Source organism: Callionymus lyra, chromosome 3, assembly GCF_982586985.1.
Source record: "Callionymus lyra chromosome 3, fCalLyr1.hap1.1, whole genome shotgun sequence".
Taxonomy (NCBI): Eukaryota; Metazoa; Chordata; class Actinopteri; order Syngnathiformes; family Callionymidae; genus Callionymus; species Callionymus lyra.
In genome coordinates, this window is record NC_141820.1 from 16,598,272 (window position 1) to 16,625,701 (window position 27,430).

A 27,430-nucleotide genomic window follows, 5' to 3' on the forward strand; every position below is an offset into this window, starting at 1 on the left:
AAATCATTTTTATCTTTCTATCAATCTAAGAATGTCACACAAGCTTTATATGACAAATAATAACACATAATAAAAATTGAAATCACCTGTCCTTAAAAAGTTCTCAACTTTGTGTAAACTGGTTTTAAATATTGTTGCTTTACGTTTGAACGAAATTCACCCCTGAATTACACCATCCCCTCCTCACTTGGGGTTTTAAAGGGAGGCTAGATGTTTGTCAAAGCGTTGTCAGGTAACTGAAATTAAAATGAAAACATACCCCCTCTGTTGCACAAAACCACTCCTACAAAGCTAACTTCTTCTCACAGAGCAAGCTGGAGGGAAAAGGCGGGTTTTTAAGTACTGTATGTTCCTCAGGTGACTGAAATGGTTTAGTTTTGTCTAAGAAAGAGACTGTTGTGAGGGGCCGTCGGGCCCAAAGATAGGAGCAAGAGACAAAATATGACGTTAAAACTTTTAAAAAAAAGTAAATAACAAAGTTGAATAAAGAGTTGATACAATAATAAATAGAAAACGATAACTCAGTAATAATGTTCTACATGTTCTAATAAGATCTTATAAGGGCTGCATAAATAAAGTCAAAAGCATGTAAGTCAAACATAAAGTCATAGATTAAAACAACCCGAAAAGCAACAACGACCGTCTTGTTTAGCAGCTAATGTGGCAACACCACAAATCCTGAATGAGACCTGCCTCTGCCCTGTGGCCAATCACAGCCGAGCTGTGCTGTTGAAGATCTCTAATAAAAATTCTTTATCCCTCATAGAGGCTGCTCAGTCATGCCATTCAGATTCCTGCAATGTGGACGAACAAAAAGAGGAGGAGATTTTGCTTATTATCTGATTACACTGGCACAGGATTATGTAAACCTCTCTGTTATTATCTGAGCGAACAGTTGTGAGAACACGTTTGAAGTCTCGAGCCTGTGTGGGAAAACATGCGATCCCGCCGTGTCGAAAGAGGGTGCAGTGCTCGACTTGTTGGCACGTGCCCGGCCGCCCATGTCTTCGGCTGGTGTCCATTGTTGCCGCCGATAAATAGCTGTGTGAATGGAAAAGGTCAGCGAGGAACTGGTAGGTGGCGGGAACGTCCAGGGACCTGAGACGCAAGTCAGCGTCTGCGGGTGAAAAGTGCTGAGCCAGCCAAAAATGCTCCGTCCTGCCCGGTCCGATTCTTTGGCTCTCAGAACTCTGTCAGGTACTGCACTGTACTGTGAAGTAGTCCGCCGTCTTTTGGTATGAGATATTTGTTTCCATGGCGACGTAAACAAAAGGCCGTTAGCAGCATTAAATACATCATTTACAGCCACATCCTTCCCCTTTGTACTTTCGGTTTGCTTTTTCTGTCTGTGACATTGCAGTGTGAGTTTGCACTACAACAAAAAATAACAGGCACGCTAATGTCGGTCCAGTTTTGGTCTCAAATATCAATGTTTACTGAGACCTTGTGTCAAACCCAAGGCCACAACTCACCTAATGAAGTGTGCAAAAGATTTCAATGTATTATTAGTAATTAAAAATCACAACAAAACAAGATGGGTGTGATTATTTTAATCCACAGGATGACTTAATACTATTCATTTATTCTATTTATGTAGTTCTATTTTGTAACTTGATTTGTTCAACTATTGCAGTGATGAAGGAGATTCAATAGACATGAACTACCAATTGAGCCATTCAATATAGTAAAGTAACAATACAACCTAAATAATCTTATGGCCATGAAATGAAACGCCATAGTTGAATAACAAATCAAAAATATACGTCCAATATTTATGTCCTTCATCACTGTATGTTACCGTAAAAAGAAACAATGATAAGAGATTCACCTTTCAAAAATGAAATCATTTCTCTTGGATATAGAAATGTTTAATTTGTTTCTATTGCAAATTTAGCCTAAATGTATTTGTTTATGTATGGTAAAAAAGGTTTTTATTTTTATTTTTTAATTCAAACGCTGTATCTACAGTAGATCAGAGTAATAATAATAATAGTGCATTACTTGACCCTGAGTAGCGAATATGGGATTTACAAATCTTATTTTTTGAAAAACTGTCCCACAGAGATGACAGGGTTCAAGATTGGAAGATGAGATGTTCTCTAAGGAGAAAAAAGTGTATTTGTTCTAGGCGTTGTTCTATGTGGAAGTGGTGGTGCATTCAATGAACTCAGTATTTCAGGTGACCGACCTCCCTGAATTCCAGAAATACATATGTAGTGGTGGAGGTCGTTCACCTTGACCCAGAGGCAGCACAAGGGATACCACAAACCCATTTGTTTTTGGGGCCTCCGGGTCACTAAGATAAAATAAAGGTTAAGAACCTTTTGAAGTGCTTTGACACTTTAGTAATGAACCAGGAAATGAGTGGTGAATTTATGGTGCTTTAAAACACCACTTTTTGTTATTTTTTCCTTTATCCTTTTTATTAAAGTCTAGTAGCTCATATTGTTAACAATATTCTGATAGTAAACGCGAAAGACTGTGACTTGACTTGCTAAAACATAAATCAAGAAGACTTGGGTAGAGATCTTGTAAAGTAAAGAAGCTTTATGTTTAAGGAAGCAGCTAGCGTGTTAAGAGGAGGATGTTTTTTTTTTTATTACACAGGAAGTTGCTTGAGTGCATTGTTGTTGGATTTCGAACGGATCAAATGATAGTTTCCAGTGTAAACACAGTGAGGGAATCACAAAAGACTCTGTGGAGCTGCTACACTACAAGTCCTCTCCATGATGTGTTGACTTTGAAACCTGAGTTCTAAATGCTGTGTTTTTTGCTTTTTCAAATGTGTTGACTGCACCAGACGATATCCTTGAAAGCTACCGGAGTTCATTACTTGTGAAGTCGTTCATAATGTCGCCCATAATCTGACACTTTATAAGGATTAACATTTGAAAGACGTGCTCCCACAGAGAAGGTCTGTTGCTATGCTAATTGTTGCCCAGATCAAGTCTGAGAAAGAAGCATTAGATGATAATGTGGTCAAAGTTTCATTGGTTTATGGAGATTTCGGGTAAGAAAATAACCTCTTGAATTGTTCCATGTGTTATTTAGTGTCTGCATGTTATAAGATCCAAACGATGTTTTCTGCAACGTGCAGCAACAAGCCGAGCAAACGATCACTCTTCCACATTATAATTGTGCGATTCATCTTTGCAAAAAAAATGCCAATAGGGTCATCATTTTCCAGAATACTCTCATGTTGTTTTTCTGCCGTTGGTGATGAAACTTGGACCGTGTCTTACGTCCGATCAGTTTTATCTGATGTTGAGAAAAACCTTATTAACTCTGCAGCTGCTCTGACATGAACCCAACACGCGTTAGAACCTGATCCCAGAACCAACTCCTGTATTCCTTGGAAGAGCTGTGACAACTTTTTTGACGCTCAAACAAACTTGATGTGATTTATTGGTGATGTATTGCAATGTGAATCAGCAAACGTAGTCATGAACTTCCACTCGTAGGACGGCTAACTGGCTAGTAGTACTTCACGCTCAGAGCAGAACAACATTGCCACGCCAGTCTCAGCAACACTTCCTGATCAAATATTGCCCATGAAATGAAATTTATCCAGAACTACAACATCATTTTCAGTCCTTAACTGAAATTAATATGCTTTGCTATTGTTATATATAACAATTATATGCACAAATATATGTTCGATTTTTGCATTAATAATGCTGTTTTCAATTTTATTTTTTGCATGTATTAAAGAAAGACCTATCTTAGCGACTGGACGGATAGAACTTTTATTATTTTATTTTTTATTCAGGCATTTTAACACACCAAGTCTGGCAACAATTGTGGTGATAGAGTTGGTTTATGGAAATTTCATTTGAATAATGTTGAAAATTAGATTTAAAAAAGATTTTCATTTTTTAATGAATTCAATAATTTCTGTTTTAAAAGGCTGACATTTTTATAATTAAATAATTTGATTCAATATTTTATTTAAAAAAGCTTGAATTTTTTTTGTTTTTAAGAATTGAACTTTAAAAATAGAATATTTTTTGAATGAGCTATTTTCGATTTACACCTTTACATGACTTTTATACCAACAGCTTTATATTGAATTTAAGACATTATTTTTTTGTAATAGGAATGAACATATCAAAGTCTTTGTGTGAAAAATGGTCAAATGATTGAATTCAATTATTCAATAAAAACATTTTTATATAAAATGAATTAAATTAAATTAAAATGGTCAGATAGATACGTTCTGATGGCCCTGATATGCATCCATAGAGGTCTGACATCAGTTTCTTAGCGTAGCAACATAATAACATTTGTCACAGAACGTGTAACCTTTATGTTTAAAATGTTATTGTTGCTATTATTAAATGTTAATATATTTTAATTCCATTTAATGATTTCTCATTAAAGTGTTGTTTCAATTCTATTTTAAATGGCCTCGTAATTCTCCAGATCCTCCAGCCGTCTCGTCTTTTCTTTAACTCGTCGTCTCTAAGAAGCTTCTGTGACGTATCTTTTTTTCTCAGGCTTGAAACTCAAACTTCTTCCAGCTCGGCGTCGGAGCAGAAACTGCGCCGGAGGGAGGAAATGATGATAGCATTAGGGAATGTGTTATCACTTTCTCCCTCTCTCTCGCGCGAGAGATAGTCGAACACATCAAAACCTGTACGAGAACGACACGTGTCCTGAGCAAACTGGGCCACTTTTGTTTGTCGTGTCAAGTTGATGAGTTCAAGCTGAAGTGTATCCAATGTCACTGTGGTCAGATAGGCGGCCAGCGAACTGCGCTGTCTGGAGGAAGCACGCCCAGCTGTCGTCCACCATCGATATCTCTCGTCGTCCCACTTCTGGAGACGTGTTAAACCTTCAGCTGCTGTGTCTTGACGTCTATCTCGAGGACGACTTCCTTCCTCATTCTTTTCTTCGACAGAACCAATTACGCCTCGCAGTTTCGACGGGTTTCTCCTATGAAATGTTTGACTGACACGACTGTTCTCTGTAATGAGAAGGTTTGAAACCTTTTCTTAAAGCTAACAGGTCCTTCCAATGCATTAATTTTGTTTTACAGTGAGTGTTTCTTTTGTTGAGATCAGGGGTCACCAATGCTGTGCCCGTGGGCACATGGGCAGCCGCTGACGACTTTTGTTCTAAAAATGGAAACGGGCACAATGGAGCTCTGTCTAATAAAAAACCTTTCAAATCTAGTTTCATGCCAAAATATGATTTTTTTTAATAATGTAAAAAGATACATTTCTTTCACATTTTGGAGCTGATAAACTTAATCTACAAGTAAATGTTACTATATTATAATATAATTATTTCCAAAGTGGTCCTGGTAGTCCTACTCAATTGTTATGCAAGAGTCCCTGAGTCACAAAAGGTTTTTCGACCTCCTTTTGTCCCACATCTTTGGATGCTTCAGTAGTCCACAACCCTGGCTCGCTTGGAAAGCTGGATGATAATAATTGATAGCTTGCTGGCTAATACTTGCATAACAATGATGACGGACGCATTTCTGATGCAGATGGTTTTGTGTTGGCGCTAAAGACAAAGCTAAGCTACATGTAATCTGATGTCCCAACGGATTTGGTGGGCGTGAAATAAGATAAGAGCTAATTATCTATAAGCCTGGCCCGACCAGCTGTGTAGCGACCCCATGGATGGAAATGATAGAAAATAACATAAAAAAAACAAAAAAAAACAACAGCGATACGATAGAATTGATATCCCAGGTCTGGTCAGGTTATATCGTACAAGAAATTTTAAAGATATATGCATTTCAAGGAGACCGTTGGAGACATTTTTGTGATCACAATATGACCGAAAAACCCACAATAAAGCACCCTTTTATCAATCTGGATACCTAGTCACATGACCAGTTCACTCCAAAAAAAATGGTGTGAACTTTGGTCAGAAGAAGAGACGTAGTATGTCATCAACCATTATGTTTTTGGGACTGTTGGAGGAAATCGGAGAGCCCGGAGTAAACCCCCGCAAGCATATACAGGACATACTCCCAACAGAGAAGGACGCAGGTTAACAACCAACCGTCTTGAGCTCTGGGTCAGTTGGTTTTAAGCCTCCAGTCTAATAGACCCATAGAAGCGTCTTTCATGAACAGGTTTAATGCATTTAATGTAAAAATCCCTGAAACTGATAAATGACACGCGCATCTACTATTTCCAACGCCTAAATGTGCCTCTATTTATCCAAAAGATTATCAATGAATCGCTGTCTTTATGTATGGCACAGTGTGGAGAAATGTAGCAGAATAAAGGGTTATTATCAAGTGGAGTATACATTTAAAGCAAAAACCAAATGATTCCCTTGACTAAAGTACTAATTCTAAAAAAAACAGTACTTTATTTCAGCACAGTACTCTACACATATATGCCTAAACGTGAGCGCAATGCAAACCGGTTTAACGTTGGCATTATTTTCACCTACAGATGAAACAAAAATAAAAAAGGCACGACTTGCAAAAACCTTTTAGTGCATAAAAAAAATACATCTTACCATAATGCTGAGTCAGCAACAGCTGACAATCTTTTTTCATTGCTATATTTTTTAAGTAAATTTTACCGAAATAGTATCTTCAAATGTCAAGAGTCACAGGCTAATATGACTTTGAAGAAAATCTTGATGAAACATCTTTAAGACAGGAATATTCAATAAAACAGAAGACAGAAACTAGCATAGCATTAGGCTAATCCTCCTTTTCATTAATGTTGTCCGAGTTGGAATAAAAATGTTTATTTTTAATAAAAAGTAGCGACCAGAGTTGCTAAAACATAAATCAAGAAGGCTCGAGTAGATTTCTTCTTAAGTAAAGAAGCTTTATGTTTAAGGAGGCAGCTAGCGTGTTAAGAGGAGGAAGGTTTTTTTTATTACACAGGAAGTTGCTTGAGTTGCATTGTTGTTGGATTTCGTCGGATCAAATGATAGTTCCCAGTGTAAACACAGTGAGGGAATCACAAAAGACTCTGTGGAGCTGCTACACTCCTCTCTGCTAAGTCCTCTCCATGATGTGTTTTTTTTTTCAAAAGAGCTTCTGGGGTTTTGCCCGCATGATCAAAACTGTCCTTTTCACATCTAGCATTACCTATCAATTTGACAGCCGCGACTTTGAAAGGGTGGAGAGGAGCCGCTCCTTTAAAGTCCTGGCACTTTCTCATGTCTCGCGAAACAGCCACATGCGTCAAACCTCTACTCCCACGCCTCGCATTTCACACATTCCTCCCGAGTGTTTGCTTTTTTTTTTTACCAGGTCAGGAGAATGACTTCAATGCTGTGTTGTGCGTCTCACCGCTGGAGTGTTGCCTCCTTACATCTTGTGCAACCTTCTTTACTGCTCACTCATCAGTTTTTCTCTTTTCTTCTTCCACAATATTTATGTCCTCAACCATGAGAAAACCTCCCCGTGCTTTCATTTCCTTACTGACACTGGGAATCCTGACTTTAGGCCGGAGACACGACTGCTGCGCTGACCAAAACATTTTTGCTCTTTTACTTCCTGTTATCAGTGATTACATAAGGATGACTCGGGCAACCCCTTGGTTTAATGTTGATTGAAACAACCTGGTGATACTCGGGACTTTCCTCAGAGAGATGTCGCTATTGAAGACTTAGTGTGCGATTATCTGCATGTAGGTCACAACGACACGACTCTCGTGAGTCGATTTCCAGCCGGAAGTGCGGTAGCGTTCACATGGGATGGGACTCTGGTCCTGGAAAGTTGTGGTCTTTGACCCTACAGAGCTTCCGTGGCCCTCTACAGCCATCGGCCTCCTTTTTTTCCCAGCAGATATCAGAAATACTCATGTAGTCTCCAAAAACGTTCAGTGGGAAGACCGGGTGAGTTGACTTAAGGCAAAAAAAAAGACAGATGTGTTTCTGGGCGGTAACTATTCTCAACAGGCCAGATATATACGCAGGGAGGCCTTGTGGGAAGATTTCGGTCTGATCGAATGACACGTTTTAACGAGTGTGGAATGATTTTTTTTTTTTTTTTCCTGTGACTAGCATGTTGTGTCATGATCGGTCTGATCCGGCTCTCAGAGCTCTTAGGTCTATGAAAGCTACCATATCTGGTTCTGCAGGAAATGAATTGAGGTGAAACAAATCTCTTTCTCTCTCCTGTTTAAACAGTATTTATCCTTCGTTTCAGTCGATCAATAAACAGACAGTCATCACACAAACACGCTTTATTCAGTCAAAAACAAGGTAAAGTCCTTTTTTATCAGGGGTCCGCCAACCTTTTTTTGCACCGCGGACCGGTCAAATGTCATACTGACCTTCATGTACAAACATGAAAGAGTAAAGGTAAAGAAACAGTTGTTTTTACTTTCAAATCACGACACTAAATATAAAATCTTAATGGTAAATCACCTAAAAATGTAAAAACAATCATTGTCAGTTTACTGTTTTGGACCCGGTTTTTGATGAGGTTTTAAACACATTTTTAGAGCTTTACTTGACTTGTTTTAGTTTCACAAAGCAAATAGAAAAGCTTCATTATTTAAAGTGTCAATGGGTGATAGACAGGATCATTTGGCCTCACTGGGCTGCTGTTTGTTACATCTGCTGGTGTGTTAAATCACTTAGCGCCGTCTGACGAAAGAAAAAGGCCCCTGTGGGTTTCACCCCTCCTTCCTTCTTTTCTCCAGCAGCCGTAATGAGATCAATGCCGGGGCTGGAGTCGCCGTGGCCCCGCCATCATGACTCTAACTTATTTTACATCACAGCCCTTCCTGCAGATAGACGTGGAATGTTCGTGCTGATTCGTCTTCTCTGGAATGCTCGAGACAATTTCTTCACCAGCATGAGTTACAAGGTTCAGTACTGGTGGAAAATAAAATAGCTGATGATCTGTTTGACGATTCACGCTTTGTTGGTTTCTTTTTTTTTTTTAATGCAAATGAAGTTTAGTTATTTTCAAGAGCTCAAGGTACTTCCCAACACCTGGTCTGTTGGGTCGAATTGGGTTGAAAGAAAATATAATTTTGACTCATAGTAAATGACAGAAATGAATCTATTGCAATAAATGATGTGTTTCTTCAAAAAGATAGATGGAAAGATAGATACATAGATCCATTTTTTTTTATATCCACGAGATATTCACAATTATAAGTCGCTATGAAATGAAAGAACCACTATAATGACTCTTCTGTTGTCTGACTCTATTTATACTTTTCCTACAAATGTTTGGAAACCAAGTAGAATAAATGAAAGGGATAAAATGGTAAATGTCAACGGAGTAAGTGATACAACATTTCTTGAACAAAACCATCTGCCTGGTCGCTCATTTTAAGCCAATGTTATCATTTGAAATGTATTGTATCTTAACTATTTTCTAACTTTTTAGCATTTAAACATTTTTGATGCCAAAGATCTCAATATGACATCAAGTGGCTGTAACATTACAGAACTTGTTTGCACAACAAACACTAGAAGCAAAAAAAGTGAAAAATTCTTCAAAAGGTTAATGGATCCAGATGCAAAAAAATATCGTTTATGGTCCGCTTGTCAACATTCCAGAACCCCCCTACCCCCCCCACAAATAACCAGAGATGATAAATATAGAAAAAAACAACCCCCTTTGAGACAAAAATAAACAGGAATGCATGAAATGCAGGATTAACTCTCATAAATGGGTATTAATGTCTTAAGACCAACATATAGTAATATTATCAAAAGCAGTAAATGACAAATGGTCATTTTAAATTGGTTATCATGAACATAAATACAAGCCGTCAAAACAGCATTTAAAAACTGCTGAAACTCATTCACATTTCTATAGATCAATTTTCATACCTTAACTCTGAGGGGCCCGAAGAAATGCAGACGTGAGGCCACGCTCCGCCCTGGTCTGATGGAGGACATCGTCCTGGCTGACAATGCCGTCGACGTCAGCTCATGTTAGCGTTACAGGGTGATTTATCGCATTGGTTTAAATACATCAGACGCTTTTTCGAGATCATGGGGCCCTCCCAGGCTCAGTCCTGAATTCAATCAAGCAACCAGCCCAACGAGGTGAATTAGGCCTGGCGCTGACTCAGCCTTACAGAGGCCCCTTTATTCCACAGCCCAGGGTTAGTATGCATCACTCACAGGAAAAAGCCATGTAGCTCGCAGACAGTTCAGGGGCCAGCAGTTCGCTTCTGTACCCCTCCATGCATGCTGTTTATAAAGCTCATAGTCCCCAACCAGGGCGACGTTCAAAGAGTTAACGTCCTCATTGCGAGGCCCCTCCATTTCCTCCTCGCTCTCTGGAGGGAAATGTAAGTGTGCAGGAGTGGAAGTGTTGCCAAGTCTGGGAGATGTGAATGGATGAAGAAAGCGGTGTTATTTGTGGAGCAGGGAGGCCTGGTGCCTTAAAATAAACCTGCGCAAAATGACTTACTGGAAACTGCGGGCCACTGCCTGCTGAATAAAGGCTTGTTTTTCTTTGGCACGGACGGGATTCTATAGATGTAATAGGTAAACAGTGTGATTCAAGACCTTGGGTGAAGCTCAAGGTCTCGTGAGCTGGACATCCTGTCCCTTACAAAGTGTCTTTTGACAAAGGAACTCAGCCCACACACACACACCACACCCAGCCACCGTGCCAGTGATCAAATTGGCCCGGCATCCTTCCCTGTTCTAAAAAACCCCTATTGAAGGTCTACTACTGTTTTTTTTTTTGTCGGTGCCCTTCCTTCAAGAATCACTGACCAGACACACTTTTTCTCTTGCGACAGCCGCCGCCACTTGGCCTCAGCCCAGCGGCTGAACCCACACCTCCTCCCCGGTCTTCTGTACATCCTTGAGACATCTGCGTGTCGAGCACGGAAGGGGAACTTCGGAGTAGAACACTGAGACAGAACAAGGGGGCCCCCACAGAAGAGTTATATAACAAAAAAAATCTGACACTCACATGGCCAACTCGCTCTTACGAAAAAAACGGATAGGCTGCTTCTTATTTGCTTGGACTGGCTATTTACCATCCGGGTATTAGCTCAAACTATTGATCAGTCATTATCTTTGGACATAGAGTTAGTTAACAATTAAAGAAAGAGGATGTGACCTCATGCATCAGGAATGTAGCTCAGACGGCTCGTTGTACCTCACAACGTTTTTCTTTCACGGCTAACCTCCTTTGCCTCTCATGCAAGAATAGAATTATCCTCATAACATTGTCTCTGAAACCAGCCTCTTGTTCTGGTACCTCATAGAACTGCTTTTGTTTGGTAGTTACCCTCTTCCACACCCCTCCTCCGTCTGCTATTACTCTGCAGGCAGGAGAATGGGCCAATGTTCTCACTGATTCTGTTCCAGTTTTTCGAAGTGACTGATGCAAGCTGCCGGACGTCAGACTCGCACACAGACTTAATGGCGGATCCAACCTTGACCCCGGCACATGCTTGTGGAAAAAGAAAACCCCTTTGTATTCTGGGTCAGCCCGGATGTTGCTATCTTCTCGGTCATTGTCCACTCAATTGTTGGCATTTTGATTTGAATGCTGGTTTTTTAGTTTAGCCAAAACATCCCTAATAGAGAGAGTGGGAGACGCCCTCTTGTTCCTGCTGTGAATTGACAATGTTGCATTTAAACAAATTAACTTGTCGCCCCCACACGTCTTTATCTAAGAGTGGATGTTACTTCAGATACAATGATGAATTCACAGATCAAAAAAATACCATTGTTACGCGCTTGCATGAGAAAGCCAAAGAAGACCTTTGTTTTTCAGCTTGTTTTGAGTTGCTGAGGTTTTGGAAAGCACCCCCTCTTTGCTTTTTTTTCCCTCCTCGACGACAGGAGATGTGAAACACTTGGACTCCTCATAGCATGACCAGTGCATGTGAAAGAGCTAGACCATGCAACTAACCATGAACGTTCTAATTCTATGTTGGGGAAGGAGCATTTGGAAGGGTGGAATCAGTTAACCTGAAAAAGGAAAAGCATGTGAGCTTGTTACGGAAGTTCATTTTATTTTCTACAACATCTCACTTTTTGACTCTGGCATCTGAGTCACACCATTGTAAACCCAAACATCTAGGCTTGGATTTCCATGGCCACCCTGTAATCAGTTTCCTTCCTCCACGTAAAAGTAAGTCTGGTGTTTGTATCCGAGGAGGGCCTCCCTCGAGGAGCCGCTCACTTGATCTCGAAACAGGAAATGCATGAGATGATGTTAAGCCTCCCGACGATCTCCCTGATTAAAGCTCTTGACTACCAACCTTTACCTCTCTTTCTTTGTCTGACTCTCCTGATCTGTGGCAGCCTGCCCATCCCCGGCCCCACCGCTCTGGTGGGTTCAGTGGACTGGTATGCAGCAGGAATCTTTGGATCAAGGTGATTTCACGCTCCTCCACGTTTTCCCAGGGCTTCTGGCGCTCTCTGTTACCTCTGTGCAGCCCGCAGTGTGTGATAGTGGCTGACATGTGTTATCATTGGACACATGCACAAACAGTGACAGGGTGAGGCTGCTTTATCTGCCTAACGCCTCTGTTTCCCTCAAGTGTTAGGCTTTGACTGCCTGGTATGGTCGGCTTCTTTGGACTCTTGGGAGTGACTTCCCATGGATAAAAAAAATGACAAGAGACTCGTCGGTGTCTTCCTTCGTAGACGAGGGCAGAGGTGTCTAAATGTTTTCCCCCCAAACTAACCTAAAACAGTGCTTGACAAACTCTACTTTAGATATGTATAATATAAAAAGAGAACTTCAAAAATATTAAGATATACGTTTTTATCTTAATTTATTTCTTAGCTCCCCATTGAAGTCTGCTCAAGATCTGATCAAGTAGCTCGGTACTCTTGGCAATATGATATTGAAAATGATTGAAAATTGAATTTTGAATAATTGGAAACAGAATATCAATCTCTATGTGTAAAAACATTTTAATGGATTTTGTAAATATTCAAACTTTTTAAATTAAAAATGATCATTACAAAATATATTTTAAAAAACAAAACAAAATTGAATTCTATTAAAAAAAAATTGATTTAAATAAGATATTTTTAACATTTGAAATGTTCAAAAACCTTGAAAAGAAAAATGAATCCGGTCAATATTCTTATTTTATTGATATAATACATATCATTTTTGTTTTATAATTTTTAATGTGACATAATAATAATAAAGTTATGGTGACTATCTCTCGTTGTCGGTCTATGATAGAGCTAGTGGGATGCATTTAATTCAGCTGCAAATGCCTCCAAGGGAAGACTTTGATCGTGCCTGGGCTACATGATACCTTTGCCTACTGAATTAAAAGATTTCTATCAAACGTGAGATTCCTTCTCAGGATGTAGAACTAATCTTGCCATCCTAGACATCGGCTGCGAGACTGGACCCATTCCCACTTCATGATCTGCTCTCGGGTCTCAGTAGTGCCACTGTGCTGCCTCTTTTTTTTTCTCAATGAAACTCCATATCTCATTCAGGTCCTCAGAGGCAAATAGAGGAGGGGCAGGAGGTCAGGCAGTTGCTCCAGTTAGGAGAGGTTTAGTTCACTCATTCAGCTTGAAGATCACAAAAATAGCAGGAGAATTCATCACACGTTCACTATCATTTTGCGAACTTTCTCTCTCATTGTGTCACATAGAGCAAACGGCAAAATCTTCACACAGCCGATAACTCTGGGTAAAATTTCAAGACCAACGGCAGGTATTTGTTTCCTGTTCAGCAGGTCCAATCTATTATATTTCCTTGGAATAATAAATAATAGGACAGTCTATCTTTGTGGCATCTTAACTATTCAACTTTGTCTTTGTGAAAATAAAAAAGAAACAAAAGCATAAACAGCCCGAGGTGAATGCGGTAAGTTCTTTCATTCCTACGCCAAGAACCAGATTCGATACAGTCTGCACTTCCAAATATACTTGATCGTTAATCATTATGGCAAATCAAATTAATTTCTGTAGTCAATTTCAAGTGTTCAATTCAGTGATATATTTTCTGTGGTGCTTAAAAAGAGGAGAGAAGGATAGAAAAGTCAACAAGAACCAGAAACCACCGAGACAAACATTTGTTGAAACGAACAAAGAATCCTTTTTACGTAAGATCATCATGCTTTTTTTCTTATAAATGAAATCATTGCAGTGTAGATTTCCTTGCACGCTTTTGGTTTAGCAAGAAAAACTCAAGTGGCCTTTGAAACTGTCTCTCTTATGCACTCAAGTGCACCGTTATAACAAATCCTGTTTTTGAAGGACAAAATAACAATTACTTTTAGACATCCGGCACAAGCACTCTCTGCTGATTTGCATGACGAATCCGAAAAGGACTTCCTTTTCAGGAAGTTTTTTTTTTTTAAGGGAAAATGGACAAACATGTCATCGACACTCGGCTCTAAAAGGATATCTGGAGTGTAACACTGTATCCGATCTAATCCTGCGCTCTACTATTTTATTTTAAACCTGCAAGGAAACTGCAGCATTGCTATTTACCAGCAGGTTTTGATCCTGTTTTTAAATGTATTCCCACAATGACAGGAATTCAGTATCTGCTTGCTCACCACAAGGTTTTCCAGAATGTGTGTCCCTCCAATTAATGTGGATCAATATCAATAATCATCAAGTTAAATACTTCCTTTGTTTAGCCTTTTTTTCTGATTCTATTTCGATTAATTAAAATTATTATTTTGGTATTTGATCCCTACTGGAAAATGACTTAATTTTCTGGAACTCCTGTGTTGTTCTCAGTATTATCTTGACCTTTAAGTATATACTTTATTGAGTATTGTTTTACTCGTTTAAGCGCTTTGTGACCCTGGTCTGGAAAAGCGATATATAAATACAAATGACTTACTTACTTTACTTATTTAAATTGTCATATCATAACAAAGTTATCAGAACACAATTTACAGTTTAAGTAAGACTATATTGGAGAAAAGAAAAACAGATCCTAGCCAATCAACAATGAGTGTACAACGAGGAGGAAAAACTTCCTTTTAGAAGGCAGAAACCTCAAGCAGAACCAGACGAAGAGTTGCTGGTTGAACTGAATATATAAGTAAGTAAGTAATTTTTATTTTTTTGAGCGCTTTTCCAGACCAGGGTCACAAAGCGCTTAAGCAATCAAAATAAAACCCAAAAATATATAATAAAAAGGTCAAGATAACACCGAGACAAACACAGGAATTCCAGTAAACCAAGTAAAAGCCTGCACAAATAAAAATGTCCTAAGATGTTTCTTGAAGGAGTCAGTAGATCCATCAAGCGCAAACGTAATATAAAAAAAACGTGTTCAAATTAAAAAAAAACAACTGTTACTATAAGTAGGATAAATAGTGTTGGCAATTTATGTATTTGCTGATTATTAATATTATTTTCTTGTCAAAGTTTGTTGAGGCTGCTCAAAGAAGTATTTTATTTCCAACATACTTGCTATTTAAGAAACATCTTAAGACGTTTTTATTTGTTGAGGCTTTTCTTTGATTTTCTGGAACTCCTTTTGTGTTATCAGTTTTATCTTGACCTTTAAAGTATATACTTTATTGAATATTGTTTTGATTGTTTAAGCGCCTTGTGACCCTGGTCTGGAAAAGCGCTATACAAATAAAAATTACTTACTTACTTACTTACTATTTCTAACTAACACGCCTCGAGGAATTGAAGTCATTTTTATTTCTGTGACTCTTCGTGAAACCAATCATTCCAGCGAATTAATTTATAACGGTTTAAGTCTTGGACATTTTTTTTGTTCTGATTTGGAAGGGGAAAAAACCGGAAGTCAGTGTTGAGGAAGCGCGTTCCTTTCATTCCAGTCTTTTACTTCGAAGTGCGTAACCGGATGTGGAAAGAGCTAACATGCCTGCGAACATCCAGAAGTAGAGACGCTGCGGCCAGGCGAAGGCAGCAGAACCAGTACCAGTTTGTAGAACTCGCCGCCTCATGCTTCGTCCCGGCCGCCGCTTCTCCTCCTCTCCTCCGTACTCTCCTTTGTAGTCTTCATATTTATTGTTTTTCTACTTTTTTTTTTCTCTACACGCGAGACAAAACATAAGGAGGGAGGAGAAGGAGCGTCATGGAGCTTTACTGCTGCGAGTCGGACACAGTGCTGAAAGCCCCGGCTGACCCCAACATCTTGTGCGACAGAAGAGTCCTGCAGGGTCTGCTAACCATCGAGGACCAGTTCTTACCTCAGTGTTCGTACTTCGCTCGGGTCCAGAAAGACATCCAGCCCTACATGAGACGGATGGTCGCAGGCTGGATGCATGAGGTTGGTGGCTATTTTTTTTTATAAACCGGCTAACATTTAAGCTAACTTTCTTTCTGCACATTCATTGTTTAAAAAAAACCAAAATGATCATTTTAAACTAGCACAACAACATAGAAGGAGTTCGAGTTGAAGTCTTTTTACTTTGCAGCGAGAGAGGAATGACTCAACAAAGGCGTGGGAGATATTTCCTGCACCGAGAAAAGTGGAATTAGCTTTAGCTTAAAAGTTAGCCTTGCTAATTAGTCAGCCAGATTCACAAAAGGACACGTGACCCTTTTCCACTTAGACATAAACCTTTCCTTGATGTCATCTTTATGCGTCAAACTATTAAAAATTAAAAAAAAGCTTGATTCGTTTCATTTTGCTGCAAGGACATGAATTCGTTTCTCCCCATTTTATTATAATTTATAATCCTAATTCATAGTTGTTGTTTTTTTTAGTTATAAAACCGCAATCCATGCTAGTATAGTTGCATTATTTTAGGTTAAACAACCTTTTTTTTGTTTTTGTTTCCAGGTGTGTGAAGAGGCCAAGTGTAACGAGGATGTCTTCCCATTAGCCATTAACTATATGGACCGGTTTTTAGCAGTGATGCCCACCAGAAAGAGTTACCTGCAGCTGCTTGCGGCTGTTTGTATGTTTTTGGCCTCCAAACTAAAGGACAGCAGGCCTATATTAGCAGAGAAACTCTGCATGTACACAGACAACTCCATCACACCACGGGAACTGCTGGTAAGAACAATAAACAGAATGGTTATTTTTTTTCCAGAGATGGAGGCATGTGATATCTAATTATTGGGATCATATTGTAGCTCAATAACTAAGTTTTGTTTTACAGGAAGTATCCCATTATCCCTTTGCTTTCATAATGCAACCACATCATCTTTTATTTGGGATTCATGGCAGAGAGGGGTGTGATGCCACCTAGTGCCATACAACGAGGCTCGCAACTAAAAACCTTTTGAGCAAGACTTCTGATAAACAATTCCAAGTATTTAAGAAGATCTTCAACGAAGGTTTTCTTAAAATGAAATTATAGGGAATTTGGTTGCAACAGAAATCCAACTTATAATTTGACAATAATAAAAAACACATTTTCATTCTTATAGCTGTGAAATGTACATTTTTGAGGTAGTTGTTTTAATGTGTAGACTCACAATGAAACAGAGGAAGCCACATATGCAGGCCTGCATAGAGAGGAAATGAAGACTCCACAAAGAAGTTTGCACTTTTACTGTGTTGTATGGGGATAATTTCTCATACAACCCAATAACCATAAAATAAGTTTAACTATTGGATGTTATTTAGTCTGATGTAGTTCAAAGGGCTTTAAAAGGAGTGTGGCACTCCATTCCAATCTTGAAGTATGTATATATATATCAACACTTGCATGCTTCTTTGTTAGTGTAATTCGATTAAGCGAGTGTATATACTCAAGTCCTTATACAATTGTTGTTCCCCAAAGATGACAAAAATGTCATGGAAAATCTTTGAGTTATTTTTACTTGTTTAGCTGCTGTATATAATCACTGTTGGAAATACTTGTTGGAGTAAAAGAATGTTTGTTAAGTGATTCTTTAATAGCAGTAATTAATGTGCCTAAACCGCTAACACTCTTGGTAACAACCAATTGTCTCCATCTGCTCTCTTCACATCCCATTGTTTTTAGCCCGTAGCTGTTTAGGGATATTGCATTTGATCCTCTATATTGTCTCAGGCCTCCAGATTCCTGGATATCCTCACAGGATATACAGGGAAGGCAGCAAGAGTCAGGCAAATATATTTTGAGTGCACCACTGCTGGTTCCTCAGCTGGAGGAGAGAAGTAATATGCTCTAGCAGCTGTCCAGGAAGTGAGCACACAACCTCCACCCTGCTAAGCAGCGTCCCCATAGGCGAGAAAAGTTTAAATACAAGCATGTGTGTGGCAAGTAAGGTACTGACAAAAGTGGGCCATTTTTCCCATGATTAACTGGGATATAAGTCTACCTTGACTGTCAAAGGTCAGGAGATTTGATTAAAAGTATAATCCAATGAAACGTTTAATAGTATATATTCGCTGTCCATTACCTCAAAATCTGTTTAAAATAGGTGGCACTCTAAGTGCAAAACTTGCACTTAATTTAACCACACACACGCACTTAAAATATTTAACCACAGTAGTTGTTAAACCTGATGCTCTGCTGTTCAAACTCATATCAGAGATCTTCAATGCATATCGTCGTTTGCATGCTTGCTTGATATGGTTATCTAACTAAAAAGTTGTTGCGTGTTTTACTAGTGATGGCAGAATTCTTTGAACATCCAACGGTTACTGTAGTAACAAATGTGAAAGTTTATCTGTAAGGGATCATGTCTCTCAAATAAATCCATTTCATTGTATGAATGGAGGCATATGAAAGTAGAAATCATGGATTTCTGTGTTTACCACCATAGCAACTGCACCATTATTGTCACGCGTTTTTGTGTGGGGGTTTTCAGCCAAATATTGGACCTGCCTATTTCACTGTTACACTTCTAAGGACAGACGTTTACATTTGCTACATACTTTCGAAGTCCACCATATTCCTAAGATGACTCTCTCCATTGATTTATGGCTGACTTTCAAGGAATTTCTCTAAAGAAGCTGTATTTAGTGTATGAAAAGTGTGTAGAAAAACATGTTTAGTTGGGATTTACATTTAATTAAATGTTGCAAAGAAAGTAGTTATTATCTTATGAAGACGGTTACAATTGTGACTCATAAATCTTGCCCATATCAAATTATTGTATTATTTTATTTGTCTGGCCTGTCATGCTTGTGACAGCTCCATGGCCGTATGTATGAAATACCAGACGTGCTATAAAATAACAACTTCATAAAGAGTGTCTTGTGTTCTGACTTGTGGTGAGTTGGAAGAGTTGACGAGGCACTAAAGCTGCATGAGGCTTGTGACCGGAAGGAAGTAGTGACTCGTCTCATCAGCAGGACCTATGAGCAGCGAGCTTTGTCACATGGCGTGATGATTAAAACACAAAGGATGCTAGGAATGAGAAAGGCATGCACATAATAAGATACAGTGAGGATAGTTATTAAGAGGGAACATGTTGCTGGGTTGACAACGATGTCCTTATCTGTGTTCATGGCCTTTGCCACCATGGCATTTTGTGGTCACACCCTCTGACAGAGAGGTTTTTTTCTTCCAATATTTTTTTTTTTAAACCTTAACTATATTTAATAGTTTCTGTCTGTCTTTCAGGACTGGGAACTGGTCGTGCTTGGCAAGTTGAAGTGGAACATGGCTTCAGTCATCCCCAATGATTTTATCGAGCACATTATTCTCAGCCTGCCCCTTCCTCAAGACAAGCTGGCCCTCGTCCGCAAGCACACGCAGACATTCATCGCCCTCTGTGCCACAGGTAATGCAAACCTTTTTTTTTCCTTTTTTTCAGCTCGTAAAACCTCCAGGCGTTGCTGCTTTTCTTCCCACATCCACCAGATTCTTCCCACACACACAAATATGCTCCCGTTGTGAGTCATCTGTGAGTCTGACCCACTTCTTGTCACAACAGTCTCTGACTCCACTTTTCATCCACTTTCTTAAGCTTGTAGTTCTTGTACGGATTCAAAAATGTGTTTTTTTTAAAAAAAGATTTCATTCTTCAGATTTCTTCTTTGATGCAAGATTAGCTTTTCTAGTTCTCAGCTGAACACTTGATGAATGAACTCGGTCTCCAGTCTACGACAATTCTGAGATCAACAGATTACAACAATTCTGTGTGCAAAGTTTGAAGTGCAAATTATTATGATTAAAAATAATAATTTGAGTAGGAAGTTGATGTTGAATCCCTCATAGCATTGACATCATGCTAGCCAAGGGCACAACTGGTACTGTATCTCTAAGGTTGTATGACATTGAGTAGTGCAATATCGCGTAGAAAGAGCAGAGAAAAGATGCATGTTTAAACTGATGGCTTGCCGTTTCTGTTACACTTCATAAAGATGAAATTGAAACACAAAAATGACAATCTATTCAATGCGTATCAAGGGGCTCTCTCAGTGACTAAAGGAAAATTTGGTCTTGATATCCACAATGACCAGAGACTGGGCTGCAACAGAATCTATAATACTCTTCCTCATGTCAGATAAAATGACCTTTTGTCTATTCAGATTGTTTTGTGTTGTTGCAAGGTGTAGTCCATGAGTCACCAAACCACTATAACCAACACTGGTGGAAATTTGTATGTCATCTTATCTAGCTTGGCGCTCCCGTCATGAGTCATTTGACCTATTCCTCATCTCCTGCCGGCTGCCCCCTTTCACGGTTATCCTTTTTACCTGAAGTAGGTCTTTACTGATTCAACTTCTCTCTACCCTGGTCGCCTGGAACTGTGGGAGATGCATTTTTGCGTGGTTTTAAAGTGTAACTCCTCTTACTTTAGGCGCCTTCATGACATTTCAGTAAGTCCCAAAGCAGCCATTATCCCCAAGTGTCACAGAACGTCACTTCCAGCAGTAGTGTAATGGTAATGCAGGGCATTTACCTCAACCAAATAGGGCTATTGCTGTCCATTAATGGTCTCACTCAATTGATTTTATACGTCTGTACACTTTTTTTATTGTAGTTTGCAGCGTTTTCTGCAAAGACTACAGGCTCTGAAATAATGCTGTGTGAAGTGAGGCTTCCATTCACAGATTCAATACTGTTCCCATATGTCACATGACTTCCCCAGTTCCCTGTGTGGCTAAACTTTCTCAATGAAAGAGGCTTGTTACTGCATCTATGACCTCATCATCTCATGCCTGCTGTGTTGTAGATGTTGTGGTGATTTTCGTCTTGTTTAAGCCACAATATCAGCAGCGGATATGAAACCGACATGGTCAATATATCATGTTAGGCAGATGGAAATTGTTCTGCTTTCTCAGAAAGAATACAAGTTATGGTGGATCACTTCATATTATTATTCACGTGACTGTTGTTCCTGTTGCATACCTAACTTGTATTTAAAAATGAAAGAAAATGGCTTTTAAAGTGGTGGTTTTTACATCAAAAGGTACAGCAGAAGTTGCTGCTAACAACTTTGCATGACAAATATATGAACAAACGCGCTTAAACTCTCATTGTGAATCATCTTTATTTTGATCACAATAGCCTTTTTGCAAAGACGTCGTTTTCCAGACTGCTCTGGTTCTTTCCCGGTATTGTTTGGTGACAGAGAAACTTCCTGGTTTGAAAAGTCAGGACACTGATCCAACGACCTTCCTTCCTCCCTCCCATCTTAGCCTCATGTCCAAAATAAACTTCAGAGGTTCTGGAGAATGACAAACTCAGATCTCCCCTCTGGCCTCTTCTTTCCACGGCATTCCTCAGGCCTATCCATGGGATCCTGCTAATATTTTCATATCCTGGACAGAACTAGGAATCGTATGTTCAGAACCATCATGGGCTCATAATTTATTTTCAATGAATTTCTTTTATTCTTTAAGCAACTGATTCATATTCAAGGGGTTAATTTTTTTTAACTCATTTAAATTGTACAGCTCATTGACACGGTTCCCCAGAAAATAATTTCATTCAAAAGTTACAATAACTGTGCACCACAAGTTAGTAGTCAATCTTCCATAGGTTTCTCAGAGCCACTAAATGTTCTGCTGGATCAGGAGGCTGAGCTGCTGTCGCCAACAGATGAATGAGCTCAGTCAAAGATGGTGACGCAGCAGATGCTTTTGATGGCAGTTGGATGTCACTATTGTTTCACAAGACTCTTTGTGCTGCCTCTCAAGAGTCTAGAAGTGTTGGTTCAATGCTTTATAATGAGATGTGCAGCTGTTTTTTCTGATGCTGTTATCAGTGTCGGACAGCTTCTGTGCTTCTTCTCGAACGAGGGCACACATTTGCCAACTCCCCACACACAATGAGATCGTAGATAATGGTCATGACAAAATTCCTAGAAAGCTCAAGTAAAAAATGTCTGACGTGTCATCGGTGACTAGTTGACATTCGACATTCCTTCCTTGTTAATTTCTGGTAAAATGTATGCATTTTAAAAACGATCTCTGAAGTGAAACTGACTATATGGGAGATGCTTGTTGCAGCTCTGCTTCAACAGGTTTCATAAAACAACTTTGGGCAACATGGGTCTACTGTATACTGACTTTGCAGATACCACCCAAAGAAATAAGAGCACTCTGGACAAACCGTAGAAAGAAATTATGCAACTCTTTGACAAAATAAGAGGGTCTAAATCAAAGTTTTTCTGTGAGCTAAAATGAGGGGTCTGGGATCATGCACAAATGGGCATATGAAAGCAATTTAGTCTCTGTGGAGGTGTTAAATGTTGTCTTCTCCATCTCTGTCTCCTCTTCCGCCTCCCACTCCGCATGTCTGCAGTCACTTAAGACTGTACCGAGTCATACTTGGAGCTCTACTGTGCGAGTGGGAGGACTCTGCTTTTCTAATCAGAGCTCCAACTTCCACCGAGCCTCCTTTACAGACTGTGGGAAAACGTTCAGCTCTGGACCTTTTGACGTGCCTTAGATGTTTTCACCTCTCTCTTCTATCAGTCTCCATAACCATACTTGTACTCGATGTCTTTCAGATGACCGTCTGGCTATGAACCCTCCTTCCATGATCGCCAGCGGCAGCATGGGGGCCGCCATCTGCGGTCTGCAGCTGGACCACGCCGACCAAAGACTGAGTAGAGACAACCTGACTGTCCTGCTGGCGAAGATCACCAACACGGAGGTGGTACGTATTTAGACATCAGGTTAACATAAGAGTGCTCAGTAAACAAGGGCTGACTGGTGGCACATTGAAGCGATTTACTTTGATGGAGAGCAAGAGGAAGCGCTTGGCTTTTTGCTTGGGGAGCCAGACTGCTGCTATAAAGGGCAGTGGCAGATGGAATATCTTCTTGAAACTCGGAGCTCACATTTTTGTGGTTGTACACATGCAATTTCTTCACATGGCCGCCTCTTTAGCAATGGGCCCCTCCTGGTTGATGTTCAGCATGAGCTAAAGGGTCCCTGAAGATGAAGGTTGTTTTTGAGGAATCTGCTACACTTTTTAAACCTGCTCCCTTCACAGTCGAGATGGGTTTTAAGATGTTCTTGTCAACAGGCCACAGTAACATGACATGAATGCACATGGTCAATCTGCTGACTCGTGATGTCTTGGTTAGTCATGATGAGCCTTGTATGTTGGCAAGAATCTGGTGATGAGTTGCATTTCATGATACATGGGAAACACAATGTATTGAGATGTATTATTAACAAGGGTATATTTGCAGTATTTTCAGAGTACTTGACTCTGGTGTTGCAGAATTTACAGACTCTTGGTGAATTCTTAACTGATTTCATTTGTCCTTTCTGTCCTGCTTTCACGTCCAAATATCCACTTTAAAACGCTGCTGGTGCAAACTGTATCCTCTCATCCTAAGTCGTTCCCTGGGATCTGGCAGGATTGCAATGTTCCTTAAATTACTTGATTGTATGTAGAGGACGTAATGCCATCTAGCAGACGGAAGTTTGATTACAACACTAAAAACTTTGAAAATTATGTTGGGTTTCATTGAATTGGTCAGTCAGAGACAAAGATTACAAAGCAGAGAGTGCCATCTAGTGGTCTTTCAAAATGAAGACACTGTATCGTGATACCTCAACAGACATTTTATGAGGTCTTGTCAACACATAGTTTCTTAAAGGCTCATTAATGAGTGTTTACTGTAAATAAAATCCAAACTATGAATACTAAACTTATACACTGTGGGTGAGTTGACACCCAAGATGGTCGGTTAAGAGACAGATATAGTTTAACACTGATTTAACTATTCATGGTTGTTGTAGGTTAGACTTCAAATAAAGATTTTGTTTTTAATTTTCACTTATGCTTAATAAAGAGAATCATCTGAATTGCCTACGTGGTCAGGAGAAATTATAACCAAACTTTAATTTTGGACATACAATAATCTATTCTCCGACTCCCAAATGAAAAATTGTACTTGTTTTTGAAACAAATAAATGTACATGCATTCAAATTTGACTGAGTTAAGATGTACTTCAACGTGTCAACATCTTTGCTGTTGCAAAATGTATTAGCTGTTAAATGATGTGAATTTGGGTACCCTTTTTTTAAGAGGCATCCAGAAATATTCATCATTATGTTATACTTGGTTTAATGTTGTTTTATGTACAGGAAGTGGATTCAATACTGTTCTAGACGGCGATGTATTGTGATATGAATTTTGTGCCGTATCGCCAAGGCTTGGTAAAAAAGTGAAGCTTACAAAGTAATTAAAGCCTTTCTGTAAACCACATGCACTCTGTGTGTGCTCACTGTCACTGTATCTTGTGACACCAGACGATCAGTCCGTGAGCCTGCAAATCCTCCAAAGGCTGCAGCCAATAATTCAGAGGGGCAACACGGTTGCCTCTGAGCCTTGTGGTGGTGTTGCTGGGGGAACGCGGGCCCCACAAAAGGCAGCCGTCACAACAGGCGCTGCGACTGCAGCTCATCGGGTTCCAATTATCCATACGTTTTCAAAGACGCGCCGGCCCCTCCGCGAGCCGCAGAGCATTCTTTCAGCGCCGCGCAGCCAACTGGCTGCGGCAGACCTCCCACATCTCCCATCGCAACTCCTGCGTCATCTGTGAAAAGACTTGTGCCTAAACATCCGGTCCTCGGGTCCCAAAGTTGTTCTTCTTCACCTCGGCGCGGCGAGCCGGAGGGCAGCCGGTCAGAGTCGTGTCCTCTTGACTTCCCTTGTGACTTGACCACACTGTAAACCCCAGAGGAAAAGACAGTCAAGAGATTTCTGTTCCCATCAGTGGCCACTCTTCATATCTTCCATCGAACCTCAAAGGTTCTCTGTAGTCCCCTGTGCCGGGCCCACAACAACCCCGGCACAGTGTTGGTATTAGCGTGCACTGGTACTCATTGTTCCCGGTCCCGATGCAGACGGGACCACCTACCTCAAGACTTTTAAGACTTCACTTTGAAGTCCCTATCGGTATTTTGTGCATGCGAAGCAAAGCCACTCGTCATAGTGCGAGTTCTGTTCCCGACCGTCTGTTGCTCAGGTGCTCGCGGATCTGCCGGGACTCACAAAAGGCTGACTCGTGTTTTCCTCTCTCTGGCAGGACTGTTTGAGGGCGTGCCAGGAGCAGATCGAGCGCGTGCTGACCGCCAGTCTGCAGCAGGGTCAGAACTTCGGGCAGGAGTCTGGGGTCGGCGCCGGCAACAAGGCCCGGGAGCAGCAGGACCAGTCCAGCACCCCGACGGACGTACGCGACGTCGACTTGTGAGCGCGGGTGACCCGGACGTCTCGCCCAGGAACTGACGGACCATATATGTAAAAGTTCTCGGACCGAGACCCGCCTGACACCCCCAGACATACACGTTTATATGTAATCAGACAAAGGTATTTAAGATGATTGCTGTTGAAACTTGATAGTGCCTTTAGGTTTCCCAAACCTGAATATATTTTCATACTTGAAGAGAAATAGCATTATTATATTAAATATATATATTTCTTTTGATACCACCTAGTAGAATCGCATTGATTTAAGGTATATTTAGCTGTATGTAGTTATTTTTCCATCTTAAGAAGTTCAGATTTTGGGGCGTTTCCCCCCCTCGGTTGTCGTTCATCGTCGTCTTGTGATGTTGATTCCACATTACATGGCGTTTGAACCGAGATTCAAAGCAGACTAGGCTGCGGCCTCCAGCCGTCACGCTGTGCACGTGAAGCCCTGCTACTGTTTTATGCCCAGGAGTGGGCTGGGCCCGCTCACACGGGGCAGAAGGTTTGAGAAGGTTCTGTTTGTAGGTGTTAGAACGCAACACGAGTGTGTGTTGGCTCCACGAGCGTCGAGTCGTTTGTGTGGTGGATGTTCGCTCCAGCGTTGGACTGGAACCAGTTGTAAAGGTAAAGCAAGTGCAAGATGGACAGTGTGAGGGTCTGAACTCGGAGGAGGATCTTTTTAAGCTACGTAACATTTGGCTTCTGTGTGAGACGACACAGGGGTTGGGGGGGGGGGGGATGTGAACGGCTTCCCGCCTTCTCGCCTGTTCGATCCATCGGAATTGCAGGCAGGAGTTGATAGGAACAATGTTGATGCACTTTTAAAACACACTCCTTCACAATGGAAAGGGGATTGTTGTTGTCGGGGAGAATTCAGTGGGTTTTTAGGGTGTTTTTTTTTTTTTTTCCTTTTTTTTTGTTTAAATTATTTTATTTCTTTTTTCTTTTTTTTTATTTGAGGGCTGGATTCCCGTGGGGGGGTTTATACATGACACCTTGAAAGCTGCTGCCCGACAGGTGATCTTAGAATATTTCATTTTCTCTTGGTATGTTCATCAAGAAAAGCCAAGTCAGACTTAGAATTTGTTTAAAATTCCGTGTCTATATTTAATCATACTTGAATTTTTGTTAATCCATTCCCGAACCTTCCAAATAGTTCCTTCAATTACTTGTTTTGTGTTGGGTTTTTTTTTCTTTCTCCCTGTCTCTCACTCTCTCTCATTTGTTTGTAAAATTGCTCTCTGACCAGAAGACTTCGATTATACACATGGTTAGGGGGTTTATGTAATGATAAAATGTATAAACCACGTTTGCGCATGAACAGAAATCTGTTTGAACTTTGTGCCTAAGCTGTGTCTGGATTTGTTTAGTTGTGCAGAAACCAAAAAAAAAAAGTCTTTAAGTGCTTTAAAAAATGTAAATGTTTTTTTTGTGTAACAGAAATCCAAATCGATTGGACACATCATTTTCTTGCTGCTATGAAGCGTTATTTACTTTTCTAGTCTTACACAAAGATGCCTTATTGTGATCCACTCGTGTGCTGCTATGATATAAATTTTGTAAATGTAACAAGTCATTGCTTTTTTTTTTTTTTTTTTTTTTTCTGCATGTGTGTTCTGGAGTGGACAGTTTGGTGCAGGACTGGAAGTTCTTGTCATCCTTCTTATTCTCTTCATGTGTAATCGTATATATATGTATATATATATATCTCAACATTTTCTTGCTGCTTCTTTCGTCATGTTTGTGTACCTCAGGTTAATTGGATAAAAAAAGAGCGGGATCCCGCCTCGCATTACCTCATCACACTCACCTTCACTCTAACATTTTTTTGGACGGGTTTATTTTATTCTTTCTATGGAGAGAGGGTTGGAGCTCGGTGCTTTTTCTCTTTAAATGCAAAAAGTCTGCCAGCAAGATTCCTTTTGAGCTGTCTGAAAAATCCACACCTGGTTGCATTAATTGTTTATTTAAACAT

At 40.0% G+C, this 27,430-nt stretch overlaps 1 protein-coding gene across 1 annotated transcript; it reads left to right on the forward strand.

Moving 5' to 3' along the window:
- Positions 1-15,804: 15,804 nt before the first annotated feature.
- Positions 15,805-27,173, forward strand: LOC148083405 (G1/S-specific cyclin-D2-like). The gene is made up of 5 exons (XM_087786619.1): positions 15,805-16,174; positions 16,691-16,906; positions 19,413-19,572; positions 22,753-22,901; positions 25,292-27,173. The coding sequence occupies exons 1-5, from the start codon at positions 15,980-15,982 to the stop codon at positions 25,454-25,456; spliced, it is 885 nt and encodes a 294-aa protein (XP_087642745.1). The 5' UTR covers positions 15,805-15,979; the 3' UTR covers positions 25,457-27,173.
- Positions 27,174-27,430: the final 257 nt, after the last annotated feature.

What these genes read in the sequence shown, in the direction of transcription:
- LOC148083405 (XM_087786619.1), top strand. Translation starts at nt 15,980, where the DNA reads ATGGAGCTTTACTGCTGCGAGTCGGACACAGTGCTGAAAGCCCCGGCT. An exon ending in TCGCAGGCTGGATGCATGAG is followed by an intron (nt 16,175 to 16,690) that starts GTTGGTGGCTAT and finishes TTTTGTTTCCAG; the next exon opens with GTGTGTGAAGAGGCCAAGTG. An exon ending in CATCGCCCTCTGTGCCACAG is followed by an intron (nt 19,573 to 22,752) that starts GTAATGCAAACC and finishes GATGTCTTTCAG; the next exon opens with ATGACCGTCTGGCTATGAAC.